Raw genomic sequence first — 17,012 nt, 5'->3', positions numbered from 1 at the left:
GATTACAAAGAAATTGAGAGAGAGAGCTTATCCCTTTTAATAGTCTACAAGAAATCATATCAAATTGGAACTATGTTATTACATACACAACAAGATACTTTTAATATAAAAATTAAGTTTGCTTTTCCAGGCTCTATTCTGTTTAAACAAGCTTGAAATCTGTTTTGATTTTTTTTTTAAAAACATCCTTATGTCACAAATGTTGCATTAGTGCTTATGCACCACTATTTACTCCTTTAAAAGTCTAAAGTCATTTGTCTCTTAAATGATGAAGGTATAGAAGAAATAAAAAACAAAGGTTAATGAAGAAAAACTGGGTTGAATTTCTGCAGTTTAATGCTGAGCTTACAGCTCTTCCCACTAGTCCTTTGCCTGCTTTACTTCAAGGGACACTACAAACCTGCATGTTTTAATCACCCAGCACATAACATATGGCATAACCCTTAGATTCAGAAGTCAACTTTGATAAGGTAATGATTTACATTTTATAAGCTGAGACATCTCCTCCCTTTACATGTTACTTGGTAACTACATTCCTATTTGCCTGGTGCTGTACCTTCTGCAACACCTCATCTGTAGTGTATATACTGGCATCCTGTTTCAGAACAATTTAGATACTAAGAGGAATCCTTACTAAAAAAGGTTAAATACAACAACCATTGGAACTAATATGAGAAGGAAGACTACTGTTAAAAACAAAAATTTCCATCTACCCCATCTGTCAATGATGTCTTAAGTAAAGTGGCAGTAAAAGACTACACCACAAGCTATGAAGAATAAATACTGAAGAAAGTTTCCTCAAAACAGTAACTGAGGTTGGTAAACTTAAGAGCTTGATAAGCAGCGAAGACCCAAGGTTTAGATATACAAATGTGCTCACACATTTTGAGATGAAAAATGCAAGTCCTGAGATCACAATGATCTAAGCTTACTATCATCTCATCTACTCCCCACAAAAAGAATTTCAATTATATATGAAATAATTGTGCATTAATCTTGCCTATAATTAATAGAAAGTCCTAAAATACATGGCTACAATACAGCAAGCATGATTCAGAAATCAGATGGAAGCTTTATAAAAAGGCACTGGAAAAACTCGGTCATTTTTCCTCTCTTGCTGTGCCATAGCATTACTTCTGCACTAAAAGTATTTGTATTATACATAAACTCATTTACAGGCAAAGAAAATTGTGCCTGATTAGTGTCCAAGTGCTAGTCAGAAAATAAAACCACTGACACCAAAAGTCCAAAATTCAATTTCTAAGCTGTTGCCATCTACTAAAAATACGTATGATAAATACTAATAAAAACTGTTAGGTAGTGATTTCAGGGAGTGGACAGAGTGTCAGTATTGACATTCTACACTAAACAGCCTCATGCAAATTTATTAGAAATGTACACACTAAAAATGTGGGAAATATTCCCATTCAACTATAAGGAAACAATTACTGTCAGTATAACCAGCCACACTCACACAAACCTCATCTGCTTTATTATTTCTACAAGTACCAACAATGATACAACCTCACTACTGAGCTCACAGCAGATTTGCTCTCAGGGTGTAGCAGCAAACATGTTTTGGAGTTTGCACTTAAGACTCCTGTATCAAAGAAATTCTCTGACTACTACTACTACCACACAGCACACTGAAGGGTCTGTTTGTATCAGATGATTTCAAAACTATTCCCTTTGGGTGTACTATAGGACTATGTGGCATGCTAACACAACGTGCCATTCCTTAAAAATTACACTGGCTTGCAAAGTTAAATCAAACATATTATTTGTCTTAGAACTAGCTGCCATATCCTCCCCGTTTGATTTTTTTTTTCTCAGTCATTATTCTTCCTCTTCAAGAAGCTTCTCTCTTCTTACCAAGGGGAAACAGAAAGGATGTGAAAAAAATTATAAAACAGGAAGTGTATGTAGTCAGCCACATCATCTGCAAAAGCCACTGCAGCAGACAGCTTCAAAACTGGAGAAGCAGAATCTATTACTCTCTCCTCTCCACCACAAACAAAACAAAAAGCAACTGGAAGACTATTTTGCTAACAAACAGAGAGAATGAGAACTGAAGAGCCTGTTTACTATTTAAGTTCACGGGAAGTTGCTCATTTCAAGGCACAAAGGCACACATTCTCTTTTCCTCTGATTAAAAAACCCATTTAAGAAATTATGTTTTCAAATCAATTTATATTTAGATAGGGGAATGATGTTTGGATGTTTTTACTTTTCCACCTTCACAACCTGTCTTAATACAAATTCACAAAGTCTACTACACAATTCTTACTGTTTCAAAACATTTCAATGGGAACACATACAATGTTTTCATTGCACTTTCCCCTACAATACTTGAAGCAAGTGTTCAGCTGCTATTTTTCCTTGATGTGACCTACATAACAAGAGATCTGCCTCCATAGAGATAACAGTTACAACAGCTGTGGCTGATGAAAAACAATGGAGCTGTTTCATCAAATAGACGCTTCTTAAATATTAGATCTCTTTTAATTGGCCTGATTATCTCTCTAAACCAGTATTTGTGATAAATATCAACCCTCCTATCCATCCACCACTAGTATAGATTTATTTAGAAATCAAAGTCTTTCTGCAATCCGGTCCCAAGCAAAGCAAATTAATAGAACAAAACCAAAGCAAACATACACAGCACAGATCAATGAAGTCCACAACGTGGGGAAATAACAAGCAAGCTTCCACATCTTCAGCAGTCACTGCTGTGCAGTGACCAACACAAGTTGCTGCAGGCACACACACCACCTCCTGCAGAGTAAAGGCACCTCCAAAGGCAGCGTAAGCTCAGGTACGGTACCAGTGGGACTGAAGAGAAAATCTGAACAAATATTGATGCTTACCAATAGCTAAGGTATGAAAGAAACCAAAGAAACATGGTCTAACACATGCTGTGAGAAAACAGGCAGCAGAAAAGCCTAGCATGCCACCAAACTCACAAATTTCCTGACAGTTCCACTTGAGGCTTCTTTTATAAAAGTGGGCTACCCAAAGTAGTGAGAAGGGGTGAGAGCCAGCTAGCTCCTCTGGCACCAAGGCACACAGCTGACCTTTTCATTCTGTTGTGGTCAGGCTTTTCCCCAGAAAGGACATTCATGGATCTCTCCCATACACAGATGGCACACTCATCTTTATCAAAACTGTACCTGATCTCTGGGGCTTCACCTGCTTTTCATGTTTCATTAAAAAAATGAACAGACTCAGTGCACTGAGAAGAGCCACACCACCCAACTGCGTATGCTCCCTTCAGAAAATCATCTTGCCTACCATCCTAGCATAAATTTGAAGAGAACTATTCACTAGTAATTCAAAATTGTTCCACTGTAGAAGAAAGACAGAATTAGTGGCGTTTTACAAAACCAAACCTCAGAAAGCCCAAGATGTTCAAGCTACTTAACTCTAATAAATGAAAATATTTTTAATCCTAGTAAGTGCACTTCCCTAAAGTGCTTGCCACAAGAAACATACAGTGTGATGCTGCAAAAATGAATTCACTTTCTTTACTCCTACCATTTGTCAAACAGCTTAGGTAAGAAGGGCAAAGTCTTCTCTCTTATCCTACAGTAATATCTTTCAAAACCTTGGTCATTAAGGTTGACAGGTCTGCAGCTATTATTGTGTCACTCACCAGATTATCAAAATAAATAAATTCTATGGTGAAATTTAAGAGTGTAATGGAGTGTAATTTCTCCCTCTCTACCTCCAAGGAAGGGTTCACATCTGACTTCTTTAAAACTTCACATAATATTTTCATAATTTCCATTCACACAAATAGGCTTTAATATTACCCTTCCATAGCCAAAACAATTAAGTTTTCCTCCAAATAAAATGAACCCATTTTTCTCCTTAATTTTCATAATGAGTTTAGATGTCCAATACAGTCAACTGGACTACACCAGAAAGTCCAGCACCCAGTAAAGAACTCTCTCACCACCTCAAGGCACCTGAGAGCAAACAACTGCTGTGGCTCTGGTCTTGACCTTGTTTACTCAGCCTGGTACACCGTAACATTCTTGCAGCTGAGCAGCACAACTCCTCTAAGATGCGTTTCATATGAGAACACAAATAACAAGATCCCATTAGATCTTTAGTCAGTGAATAAACCAAAGCAAAACCAGTGTAGATAGAGAAATGTGTACGCCCTAGCTCATGCCACAACAGTGGCCTGGTGGGTCACAACAATGGCCTCTGATGGGAGGTCTGCAGACACCTGAAGAGGCATATGGAAAAACTGAAGCAGAACTGGAGATTGCAGGACAGACACTGCAGGGTAGAAACGAGGCCTCACCAGTGATGGGAAGGGCAGAACACATTAACAGGCAATTGAAAGCTGGATTCTGGGAAAGAGGTGCTAGAGACTGCAGAAAGGCAAAGTAAAAGATGAAAAACAGGGAGCAGCAAGATCTAGGTTTCTGATCATATTTAGGAGGGAGGGAGAGAAGGGGCAAGAAAAACATGGAAAATTAGAAGTTGTATGACAGAATCTTCCATTTGTAATTATCCCATAGTCAACAGAAAATCTAGTTGAGTATTTCCAACATTTACTTGCAATTCAGATCAGAAAACAAGGACTAAAAAAACCCTCAAAAAACCACACCCAAAACCCGCAAAAGTCACATTTGTAAATTCACAAGTCAGGGTTCTCAAGTGTAAAGCAGGTTCATGAAAACTAAATTCAAAACTATTCAACTGTTTCCCAGGAAAAAAAATCTGAAAAATATGAAACTGAGTCTGAAGTATAAAACTTATATTTAGATACATCTTAAACTTAGATACAACCAGTACATAAGCTCAGAAAAAGCTATCATTTGTCTAACCTCAAGGCTCATTTTTATCTAAAGAAATACGCCTGCAGCTGTAGGAATGAACAAAAGCCATCATTAACTGAAAGCAAGAAACAGAAAAACCCAAGTTATTCTGCAGCAGATTCTCACCAATACCCTCAAGTGTCCTGTGTGTCTGGAGAACCATTGCCTCATTAGTAAAAAGAGTTCCACCCCCATGTTCTCAGCTAACAGTTTACTCATTTAGATGAAGAAAAAACCTGAAGTTAACTCAGCCTCTATCAAGCACAGACTACACAGTACAAATGTTAAGCAATAGGAAAGAGGTTTAGCTTGCATTTGGGGCCAGTACAAGTACTGCTCAGGAACTGGAACATGTGGAAGTAATTAAAAGGACACCACTCTTCTCTTTTCACACATCTTAAAAAAAGCTAGTGGAGTTATCTTAACACAGTAGAGTGATAAAATGACTTGTTTCCTTATATATGTTAATTCTTCAAAGCAGTAGAGAGGCCAGCATGGTTTCAGCAGGCTTCTCCACAGTGACTAAAAGACAGTGCAATTCTTCCACCCTCAGTGCTCTGACACATGCCTTTACAAACAGATTTTGACCAGGACCTCAAGGCTAACCATGCTCTTCCTCATTCTCCAGGCCAGCAGACTGCACCTTAGGCAAGAGTTCCATGAAGTTCACAGGAAGAAGACAGGATTTTGTGATATGTATAAAGTCTTTCAGGTTACTGATTAACAAGAATCTCAAATGAAGAATACACACATTCCTCGATCCAAAGCCTTTCATATTATACAGCCTTAATAAAACCCTCCGTACTCTTATCTGGAAAGTGGAAAATCTAACTCAGAACCTTATCAGTCCTCTCTTACACTAGCAGACTAGGAGGCACACAGTCATCTTGTACCAACTGGTTATGATTGTCTCATTTAGCAGTGCCACTTCTCAAAAGCCAGGATGGGAAAAAAGAAAAAACACAACGTGGTAGTCTGGTTATAATCATTATTTTAAAAAGGGGGAGGAGTATTAGGAGAAGCAGAAGTGTTAAAGGGAGGGCTAGTCCTAGATTTCCACATGTCCACTTCTGCCTATTAGTCAGCTTTATTCTTTAGATTACCACAGGCAATTTCATGGAAATGAGTAGCTGCAAGCTTTGGTATCTTAAAAGTAACAGATTTGACCTGAACATGAACACAAAACCTCACTGATGCATTTTTGAGTAAACTTTTAACCCAAAAATATAAAGGACTTACACATGTCAGCCTCTATTATCCTCAAGCTGATGCCATATATTACTTATATTTAAGCATTCCCAGTAAGGTTTAATTATTCACAAAGTTATAATGCAGTTTGTTACAAAACGTGTGCTATCACCATGCTATTTTCTATCTTCACTGTAGCACAAGCTTGTCATCACTCTCAAGCACACACGTCCTTCTGCAGGGTTCATGTTGAAAGCAACTACTAAGAGAGATATTGAATACTTTTATTCTACACCTATGTGCCATGCGTACAGCACTAGTTAGTTCTTTAATTACAAGCTTAGGGACACTGTTTGGATAACAACGGCATACACCATCTGGCACGAAGTGTGCAGAAAGGGTAAAAGTGAAGGCTTCACAACAGCCCCCAAACACCAAATTCACCTTAAGTTTGTGCCCAAGCACCTTAAGTACGTGTACCCTCCTGAACCCCAGGCAGCACTCGCGGTACTACAGAAGCGGTCACAACCCCCACATGGCACGCTTGGCTCTCTATTCCTCTTCTGAAAGCCAGGGCGCAACAGAGCAGCAACAAAAGCAACGAGCCCTTCCACGCACGCACAGCCGGCAAGCCCTGCCGCCGGCCAGAGAAGGGCAGGGCGAGCACCAGCCCGGGCACAGTCCCGTCCCTACCTCTGCCCCGGGGCACGGCACGCTCCCAGGCACCGCCGGCCCCGGCCCCGCACCCCGCGCCCGGCCGCCCCGGACGTGCCCTTTGCCGCTGGCCCGGACCCCCCGTCGCTCACCTTTGCAGACGGGGGAGCTGGGACTCTTCCTCTCCGGGGAGCTCCTGCCCGGCTCCGGCGACTGCCGCCGGTGGTGGTGCCGGACCCTGCCCTCCGGCAGCGGGGGCACCGGCGAGGAGCAGGGCGAGGGCCCGCTGCCCGGCGCGGGGGGCGGCGGCGGCAGGTGGTGGTGCCGCGGGGGGCTGCCCCGCGCCCCGCCATGGCCACGCGTGGGGCTGCCCCGCGAAGAGCCGCCGCCGCCGCCGCCGCTGCCCGCTCCCCCCGGCGGGGCCGTGGCGGGGCCGGCGCGCCCGCCGCTGCCGGGGGGCGCCGCGCGTGGGAGCCCCGCTCCCGGGCCGCCACCGCTCCTCGTGGGGCTGCCATGTTGTTGCTGCTGCTGCTGCTTGAGCTGGAAGGGCACCGTGGCCCGCATGGGCTGGAGGCGGCTGCTCGCTCCCGCCGCTCCGCCGCCCGCCGCCGCCGCGCCGCCTCCCCCCGCCAGGGAGGTGGCGGGGGTCGGGGAGCCGCCGCGCCTCACGCGCTGGTGGGACATTGTCCGTCGGGAGCCGGGGCTCGCGGAAGGCGGCCTGAGGCGGGGGAGAGAGGGAAGGGTGCGAGGCGCGGGCCGCACCTCGCGGGGTCCGACGCCTCAGGTGGCGGCTGCAGCCGCCGCAGCCCCGTCCTGGTTCCCGTCCCGGTCCCGTCCCCTCCGCGCCGCTGCGCCCGCAGCCTCCGTGCGCCTCATCAACAATAGTGCCCCGGCCGCGCGCCCCGCCCACCGCGCCCTCCCATTGGGCGCGGCGCCGCTCGGCTCGCGCAGCTACGGCGCGCCCATTGGCTGCGGGGCGCGCGCCTGAGTGGCCGAGCCCGCGCGGGGGGCGCGGGGGGGCGCGGGGCGGGGGCAGCGCTTAAAGAGCCGCACGCGGGCGGCGGCGGGGCCGCGCACTGCGCCCCGCGCGTGCGGCCGGGCAGCCCCGGCGGGAACGGCGCGCGCTCCCGACGCCCCTCACGCCTCCCTCACGCCTCCCTCACGCCGGCCACAGCCACGGGCAGAGCCGCGAGCGGCGGCTCCCCCGCCCCTCGGTCCTGTTCTCAGGGAGCATTATCCCTACTCCATCACTGCTAGCCCGAGGTGCTCTCCAGGAGGGGACGGGGCTGCACAGCGGTTTATCCAATCGCTTTGCCACCAGCTCGGTGTTACCGATGATGGCACCAGAGACGTGGGCAATATCCAGGCAGACTTGACCCTCTTTTCCCTTATGTGCTGTGTTTACTCTCCTCCGTTAGGTCAGATTAGTTGCATCTTCATTGTAATCTTTTAATAATATTTGTCAACTGCTGGTATCCTCTTAACCAAATTTATACATCAGAGCAGTGAATGAGTGCATGGAACAGGTTCATGTGTTTGGTTATTTAGATGCAAGGTAAACACGTTAGTACCCTCAACATGAGAAGGAATCCATAAATCTTTTTTCTGTTTTTATTGCAAATGCCTTCTGAGCTATCAGTACTTACACAAATTCTTTTCAATACTGCTCTACAAGTTGCATGTTGCAATTGAAAATTGCAATTGCTATGATACAAATGGTGTGACAACAATTTACATACTGGTCTCTATTCATCTTGGTTGTGCTTGGGTTTCTTTTCTTCCTCTCTCCTTTGCTGATTGAAGCCCACTTTGCTCAAAAATCCCTAATTCCCCTTTGGAGAGCTCCATCCCTGTGGCTGACAAGTTAAACAAACCTGAAAAGCAGGACTATGTGCACAGGCCTTCTTAAGGATGCCTGGACACTGGCCTACCTGAAGCCTTGAAGAGTAAAGCTCTTGTCAGGGTCAAGAGCTGTTTGTGAGGAATCAGGCTGGCAAAAGCAACAGGACAGATGTAGGGATGAGGCTGTTGTGAATGCTCTTGCATCCTGGATTAATTACATTTATTTTGAAAGGCATCATGCTCTCTCACAGGTACTGTAAATGGTAGAAATATGGCCTGAAGGAGAGCTGCATGGGTCAATGAAAACCTTCTGCAAGAGGCTGTGCAGTCTCAAGAATTACCCTGTGCTGTCTCAAGAATTACCCTGTGCTACCCCTGAAAGTGGCTGCCAAGTGAAGGCCCCAGAAGCCTGGCAGATACCATCAGCCCTATTGTATCCCTTCTTCAGCTGTGCAATTTTCTTGTTACCTGTAAATTACACCCAGGGACACTTCCCAGTCATTTTCCTGTAGCCATCGCCAGCACTGCTGGTACAATGTGGCAAGGCGCCAAAATCCCAAGTTAGCCATAATTAATGAAATATCTGGAGACAGTGTTCTCCTCACTGGGAATGGCTGAGAGGCCGAGAACAGAATAAACTGTGTGCTGCTGTCATTGGGGATGAAGGATCTTGTAATTCCCTCAGTGACTCCGTGTATATATTGAAAAAGAGAGCCTCAGCTTCAGAGCTCTCCACAGGTAAACACCCAGGAGGTAGAAAGCCAGCACCCAGCATGTCTGGAGAAATAAATGGAACCTGTCTGCTGCTTTGTCCTTCAGTAGTTTCTGTGACTCATCTGTGGGGCAACACAGCAAAAGAAATTTTTGAGAAGGGGAAGAAAATAGTCCAAGTTCTTCTGAAAGCTGTTTTGCCATTACACAAAGCAAGGTCAAGAGACAAGGAGAACAAGTTTTTAGGAACTAAATGGCAAGGTGACATCGTCAGAACCCAAGGGATGTAATCAACAAATAACAGCTATGTTTTCACCAGCTAGTAAAACACCACAGCTAGAGAGCAGCCCTACCTGGAGCTGCTGGCAGAAATGTTGAAATGGAAAGGGAAATGTTGACTTTTCAGCTTCTCACCCAGTCCCACCAGCAAGGAGGCAGGGGGCACAAGAAGCTGGGGGGACACAGGCAGCACAGCTGACTCCAGAGGGCCAAAGGGACGTTCTGCACCACACAGCAGCAAGCTCAGCGTGTGAACGAGGGGGAAAGCTGGCTGGGGGCTGCTGCTCAGGGACTGGCTGGGCAACTGCAGCCTGCATCACTTGCTTTCTGTATTCCTCTATTATTGTTATCGACATTATATCTATATATGTAATATCTACCATGTTATATTAATATCTATTATCATCATCATACGCCCTAGTGAACTGTATCCCAACCCACAAATTTTACTTTCCCCTCTCCCCAGTACACTTCCCCCACCCACTGGGAAAGAGCAAGGGAGAGAGCAGCTGTGTGGGGTTAACTTGGCAGCTGCCTGACAGGTTAAACCACAACAGCAGCCCAGAACAGTGCAGTTATCCTAAAGAAGGTTAATTTATGCAGCATTTGTTTCACTTCTTTGCTGCAAATTTCAGTCAAGAGCAGAAGACGCAGTTCTTCCCGCTGTGACAGCACCTGTGCAGTTGTGCAGCAGACTTTCATCCCAGCTTACACTCATCAGAAATACTGGGAAGCATTTTGTAAGCAGTGTGCCATAAAGATACTTCTAAGGCACAAAATATTCTGCATGCATTCTTATTCCTGTTACTGTTTCGAAGAGGCAAACAATGGCAGGTACTGATTCATATTTATTTTCATGCCGCGTGCTATGGAGCCAAGTCACGACTTTGATTGCAGAAGATACCTGTTACAATTATAGAGAGTACTTCCCACATTATTGTCACACTGCAGAGATGACACTGCTCCACAGAGCAGCTGTGAGAATATAAAGCAAAGCATTCATGTGCACTGCTCATCATCAGTTGTGCTGCTTCGCACGCAGCAGACGTGAGAGCTCGACATGTAAAGTCATGTACTCAGACCTACTCAAACACCGTGTACTTCTTACGTTCATTTGTTTAAACTGTAACAAATGTGTTACAACAGGATCTTACTCCTACACCTTATGGAAATAATGGAAAGAGCTAAAGCAGGATTATGAGCTTGAAAATAGTTTTGAAACTCGTTTTCAATTACAAAATAACCCAAACCCTCAAAACAAAACCCCAGCCCCAAATAACTTGGATTCAGATACCCCAGACTCTCCTTGCAATTCACACCTCTCAGGCTCTGGGTTTTTTTCAGCTGTCACCTTCCTTTCTGCCTGCACACTTTGCCAAATGCTGTCCAGGCCACCTCTGAGCACCACATTTCATATGGTTTCAGGTGGAACCTCTGGCTGGGGTTTCTTCAAATCCATGACACTCTAACCATAACACCTAATGTAATGGTGCCAACAGTGATCCAAAAAGCAGGAATGAAACTCCATCACCACAGAGGCTGTGAGCCTTCTACCAGCAGCGTGTGCATCGGCCTTTTTGTGACCACAGTCACTTCAGTGACTCCAAAAGCCCTGGACTCATATGTGACCCCACGTGCACAGGGCCCATCTCCCTGTCTCCAGCTCCTCCCTGCCTGGAATTTTTATCAACCCACTGGCCCTGGGAGCTCAGCAGGTACTGCTGTGCTCACACACCAGGCTGCAGTGCCACCCCAGAAGGTGGCAAGCACTCCCACATCCCCCTGGTTGGAGGCCCTTGGCACCCATCCAGAGTCCTGCCAAGATGTGCTGCTCTGTAGGCAGTGCTGGGAGATGGAGCCCAGGGAGGGCAGCCAGCCCCTTATGCGCAGCTGCTGGCTCTTTCTTAAAATATGGCCTGTGGTAAATGCTGCAGATACAAACAAATCAATCCAAAGGCTGAAGCATCAATCCAAAGGCTGAAGCATATTGAATGCCCTCAAGGGCAGGCTGATCAAACAGAGCTGCACGAACAAATCTGGAACCCGCTGAAAGCAGGGATGTAAACAAGTCAGGGAACTGTTCAACTGCTAACACCAAATGAAAAGCAGAGAAACAAGGGTCAAAGAGGTTTAACTAAGCTGAGAGGCCCAAATCCCACTGTACAGCTAATAAAACAGATAATACTTAGGGAGTTTTCTGGTACTACAGACTGAAAATGTGTGAGCAGTACTGCTCACAATAATATATATGAAAAATGTTCTGTTAAAATAATAGTAATAACAGTAAACCTTACAGAAAATGACTGTGCTTTTAGCAGCCTCAAATATGCTATTGTCTTATTCCAAAATTAAATAAATGCAAAGCAGCACAGTAGAGGTGCAATCTACTACGTAAGATTGGTTTTTTTAACCTACAGTTAATGTAAGCAATATTGAAGGTTGAAAGACTAAAGATTCTGGGAGTCTAATCTAAACATTGGATTATGCCTCAGGATATTTCATCGTATTTCTCATCTCTCTCCTGCAGAGTGAGTTTGTTTTGCTGTTTATGTGGGTGTTGAACATCAACTGAAAAAAAAGACATTTTAAAAATAGGACAAATATAATAGAATTTGCTTCACACAAAACCTGTAAGAGCCTAGTTAATATTCCAGAATATCTGTGGGGATTTGAGAAGGCAAACAGATTGAAATAAGGTATTACGATTAAAACAATAAAAAACAACAGATGGGACCTTGGACATAAATCAAACTCCCTGCAATAAGAAAAATGCAAAATGCACTTCTGTCACATTTTATAAGGTACAATCTTTAAGAAAAGTTGTCACAGAAATAACATTCAGAGGCTTCAGTGCCTCACTGGCATTAAGATAACACATTTTTGACAAAGAAACTCAGTTCTCAATGCAGCACTTACATGCAGGCTTGGGAGATGCTCCCACTGCACATTCCTGGCACACATAATTACCTGGGAGAAGCACGAGGTTAATTTCTTTAGAAGCCAGTGCCAAGCTCACCTACATGTGACATGTTTTTCCATGCGTACAGATCTGTTTTCTGAGCATGTGTTAAAAGGCAGCAGCAGCACTAAGCAATAACCCAGTGGTGAGTGGCCAGCTGCTGAAGGAGCAACTGGAGTCTCACTTTCTTCAGAGATGGGACCAGAAACTGTTCTCAGATGGGGATGAGGGAAGAGAATGAGCAGCAGCAAATGCATGTTGTCCACCACATCCCAGCATCTTTTTTTCAGTAACACTGAGAGAAGTGCCCTAGTTCACTTAAACAAGAGACAGTATAATCTCCCCCAGGTATCCTGCAAGATGCTGAATGATAATTTGCACATGATTCCTCCCATTCAATAATAAAGCTTTCCTACCTTTTAGGAAGCAAGGAATTTTTTTTTAATCTTTCAAAAACTTAGCATTTTTAGCTCATATTTACAGAGCTTGCAAATATAATAGATTTGTCTATATTTGTGTTGTGTTTACACATGTAATGCATTTCTGTATTTTTAGTCTCGTGTTAGAAGAACATGTGCAAATTACAGAAGGAAATTCTTCATTTACAAACATTAAACACTGATTGCTCTGGCAAGGCAGTAGCACAATTTCTGTACTGTGAGGACAATGGAATTACACACTATAAGATATTTGTTTCAAATGTTGACACTATAAATTAATTTGGTAAGTGACAATATTTCAATACTGTAGGTTTTATGACCATGCTGTAGGATGATAAACATCCTGTGTAAGTGATGAAAAGACATGTAACTACAGAGACTTAAAAGAGCAGAGAAGAGAGTTCACTCTTTCTGATTCAGGCCTAAAATCTTCTTTTGCTTCTACTTGTTCATATAACATTTAGAAAAGGTAAAGAGTGGTGGAAAGCATGTTAGCATGGTTTATTCATGCACTGAGAGGCAGTGACAAAATGATTTTTCTTCTCTCTCCACAGACATATACTACTAGCTCTAGTTAACTAATTAACTTGAGCAGAGTGTGTGATGAAGCATGAGCATGTGATTCTCCAATTTGGGAAAACACTTACTGGGAAAAAATGGATCAAGCAGAGCCCTGAATCCTCCCTTGCCCTCAGCCATGGGCGGCAGGGGAGCTTTTAACTTGTTTGGTCACATCTGAACCAGACATCAATTTGTCTCTGTGGTACCATCCTGTCCTCATGCACTGCATCTCCCATTCAGCCTGAGTGCCTCCAGGAGAGCCAGAGAGCCATCACTGAGAGACGGGATGTCATCTTGGAGAGGAAGAAAGCACAGGTGGGCAAAGCCCCAACTCTGCTGCTGTTCACGGCCAAGTGCTCAGACAAAGTGTCAGGTTGGAGCAGGCAGACATCTCCAGCAGTTGTGGCTGGCATGGCCAAGCTGCTGCTTCATCATGGTGAGCCTGCAGGGTGTCTCTTCTCCTTAGGCCCAGCCCGAGCTGTGCCGGGCTGTCCCACCTCCCCCGAGGAGGGGCACCTGCCTCATGGCTGCACGCCCAGCAAGAGCTCAGCCTGCAAGAGCTGTTCTCAGCTCTGCCATGCGCCAGCACGGAGCCTCAGCTCTTCCAGCTGGCATCCCACCAGGGGCTCATCCTCAAACAACTCTGCCCTTCCTCCTGCTTCCCTGCCCTGCTTCCCCAGCAGAGTCCAGTTCCTCTGCCTGCCTCCTGCACCTCAAGCCAGGACAGGAGAAAGATTCCCAAGGGTGTTGGTTTGCCACAGAACCTGTGAGCCCTTCCTGTGCCTGGATGCTGAGCTGGGCTTAACACAGTGCCCAGATCAAGTCTTGACACTGCTGCTTGTTTCTGCCTGGCTGCAAATACTTTTTGTGTCACTCTCAGTCTCAGTTCACAGTTTATGTAAATAGGTGGGAACTTCTGCTTGTCTGTGCCTTAAAAGCACATTTCCCTCATGACACAGGGTGAAGTTCAAACACATGATTTAGTTGCATTCTGGTTTTCCAGAAGCAAACAATAAATAAAGTTAATAGTGATTTTAATAATAGTAATCACTACTTAGTAGCCATTTTAAACCAGCTACTTCTGAGGCCTGATTCAGAATTGTTACTGATCCTGCAAGAAAATTCCTGGAATGGCAAAAGAAATAGGGGTTCCTAATAAAGTGTTTCCACCTCAGCAGAGATCAGTCCTGCAGGAGGATTGATTCTCTGGTCACTCACACACACGTTGGCTGCACCAGTACAGCTGATGTGTGCATCAGCAATGCTTTCCTCCTGGGCTAGTCAGACCTATAACCTGCTACAGTGAGTTGTGCCAGATCTGATTTTTTAACCAGTCCAGAGACCTGGAGGGGCTAGAAGTTACTCTTTATAACATATCTGCAGAGATCAATTATTACCTTTCCAATAAGAGGAAAGAGGGAGGGGGAGAAAGGGAAAGAAAGGGATGGAGATGGAGAAAACAGGTGTAATTTCAATATTACAGCAGACTGGCAAAATACCAGCCAGGAACAGACTGTCAGGAACAAATCCAGGAACAGAGCACAATCTCGCTCCTCATGCACACAGTCCCTTGTGCACAAAAGTACCTTAAGAAAACTGCATTTCTAGTCATTCTGATTAGGAAATCTGATAGCTTGTGGCATGAACTTCTCCCAAACAAAGGCTGCAGTAGGTGACAGGGGAAAGCAAACAGGCCTGTACCTTTCCTAGGAGCTGCTTGCAGGCCTGTTACACTAAGTGGCACGGGTAAAACGAGCTGTACAACCTCTGTACCCTCTTTATCACAATGCCCTACACTATCCTTTCCTGTTAGCACTTGGCAGCAACAACAAAGAAATTGGGCCAAAGACAAATGCTGAGTTCTACAGTGCTGCTGATGCCTGAAACAAGTCTCCCTAGCCTCCCTTCATGCTTTCTCCTTCCTCAAAGCCACGTCGTGTACTTGAGGTGCTGCCCACTGGCTTTTGTCCACTATCTGCCCAAGGCACCTGCCTGCTCTCTACTGACTGCATGTCCCTATTCTCAAAAGGAACTTGATGGACCGTGATAGAGGGTCCTGGAAGCTCCTGTCCTGTGAATTGAAATGCACCTGGATCAGTTGTTTCCAACATTTCTCAATATCTGCATCCTTAACATTTTTCCAGTGCTCATGTGAGCCCTGTCTAGAAATGCCATTTGCCCAGACACTGCATAGTAAATACAGACTTGCTTTCCTTAATCACCTCCCACAGGCCTGCTGTCCTCAGGCAGCCTCATTTGTTGTCTTTGTAAAGGAGGCATCAGTGATCCCCAAAGCATGACTTCAGCTCAGATCACCATTTGTGGATTTCTCACAGACTTTCCCCATGGTACTGAGAGCTGAAAGAAGATCCCCTGACATAAAAACAGAATACCCAAGTGTGCCATTTAAATTCCAGGAATCAAAACATTTCAACTCTTCCCTGGATGGAGACTGACAATGCTTCAGGTTAATGGGAAAAGCTGAATTTATACAAATATTTTTGGTATAGTTGAGTTTTCCTGCCTGTGGAAAATTAACCTTCTTCTCCAATAGAGTGTGTTTTGGGTCATGGCAGTGAGCAGATGTGTATAATCTCCTGCACGTGGAGAATTTCCATAACATCAGAATTAGCAAGAAATAAATAGGGAAAAAACCCCTGAATGGAAACAAATGGAAGACTGACATGGCTGTGTTCCACCAAGTACGTTCTGCAGCTGCATCACTGCGCTGGAACAAAGGGGAATATAATTATTGTTGTTTTACTTTCAATTCCCATTAGCAAGCAAAAGCAAGTAAAAGTGGTTATTTCTGCAGGGGAGAGCTGGAAGAGGTGAGTGTATGAGATCACACAGGGAAATCATGAGGAGACTTTCTTAAGTCCGTGTAGTTCAAGCACCCAAGAAAAAGCTATCAGTAAAATTCACCATTCACACTCTGTTCCTGCAGGGCTTCTCAGATGCCCTAAGGATAAGGCTCAGCCACACCTGCTGGGGTAGGGCAGGACTTGGCTGCTCTTACTGTCAGCCAAGCCAAAAGTGTGAACTGCTTTTGGGAACACAGCTACTTTTGTCACGCTGGCCTCCATTCCCAGAGTGCTTCCTGCTTCCAGGGAAAGCAGGGCCTGCCATAGTCCCTTCCTGTAGCCAAAGGTTTCTAGGTTCACTTGTGGGCTCAGATGATTTGCCATACAGGCAGATACTCAGCCATACACTACTTGCCTCAGTTTGTTGCTTCTTCCTTATTTATGACAGCAAGAAATGAAGCTCCTCATTCTGTCTCCCTTCTTTCTTTGAATTTTTGAGTTAGTTCTTTGGCCAGAGACTTGCACCACTTATTTGCTTGCAAAAATCATCACTGTGGATAGAGAAAAATAAATTAACAATAATTGAGGAGGAGAGATAACATCTGAGCTGCAGGATGGATGCCACCAAGCTGTGTATAGTGGAAAAGTGTCAGTCAGTGGAAAGGTGCAGCATCCTTCTACTATAACTTAATCCATCTTTTTCAGTTCTGTTGAATAGGACAGCAGCTCTGGGCTGGGAAAG

At 44.9% G+C, this 17,012-nt stretch overlaps 1 protein-coding gene across 1 annotated transcript in view; it reads right to left on the bottom strand.

Moving 5' to 3' along the window:
- The window catches only part of FAM117B (family with sequence similarity 117 member B), a 28,966-nt gene extending 21,395 nt beyond the window's left edge, over positions 1-7,571 (bottom strand). Inside the window, exon 1 of the mRNA XM_064434087.1 lies at positions 6,827-7,571. Coding sequence (XP_064290157.1) covers positions 6,827-7,358 — 532 coding nt within the window. The 5' untranslated portion in view covers positions 7,359-7,571. The remainder of the gene's footprint in view (positions 1-6,826) is intronic.
- Positions 7,572-17,012: the final 9,441 nt, after the last annotated feature.

The sequence above is a fragment of the Passer domesticus genome, chromosome 10 (assembly GCF_036417665.1).
Source record: "Passer domesticus isolate bPasDom1 chromosome 10, bPasDom1.hap1, whole genome shotgun sequence".
NCBI lineage: Eukaryota > Metazoa > Chordata > Aves > Passeriformes > Passeridae > Passer > Passer domesticus.
Note: the sequence above shows the minus strand (reverse complement) of the source record. Positions and strands in the feature narration are given on the sequence as shown.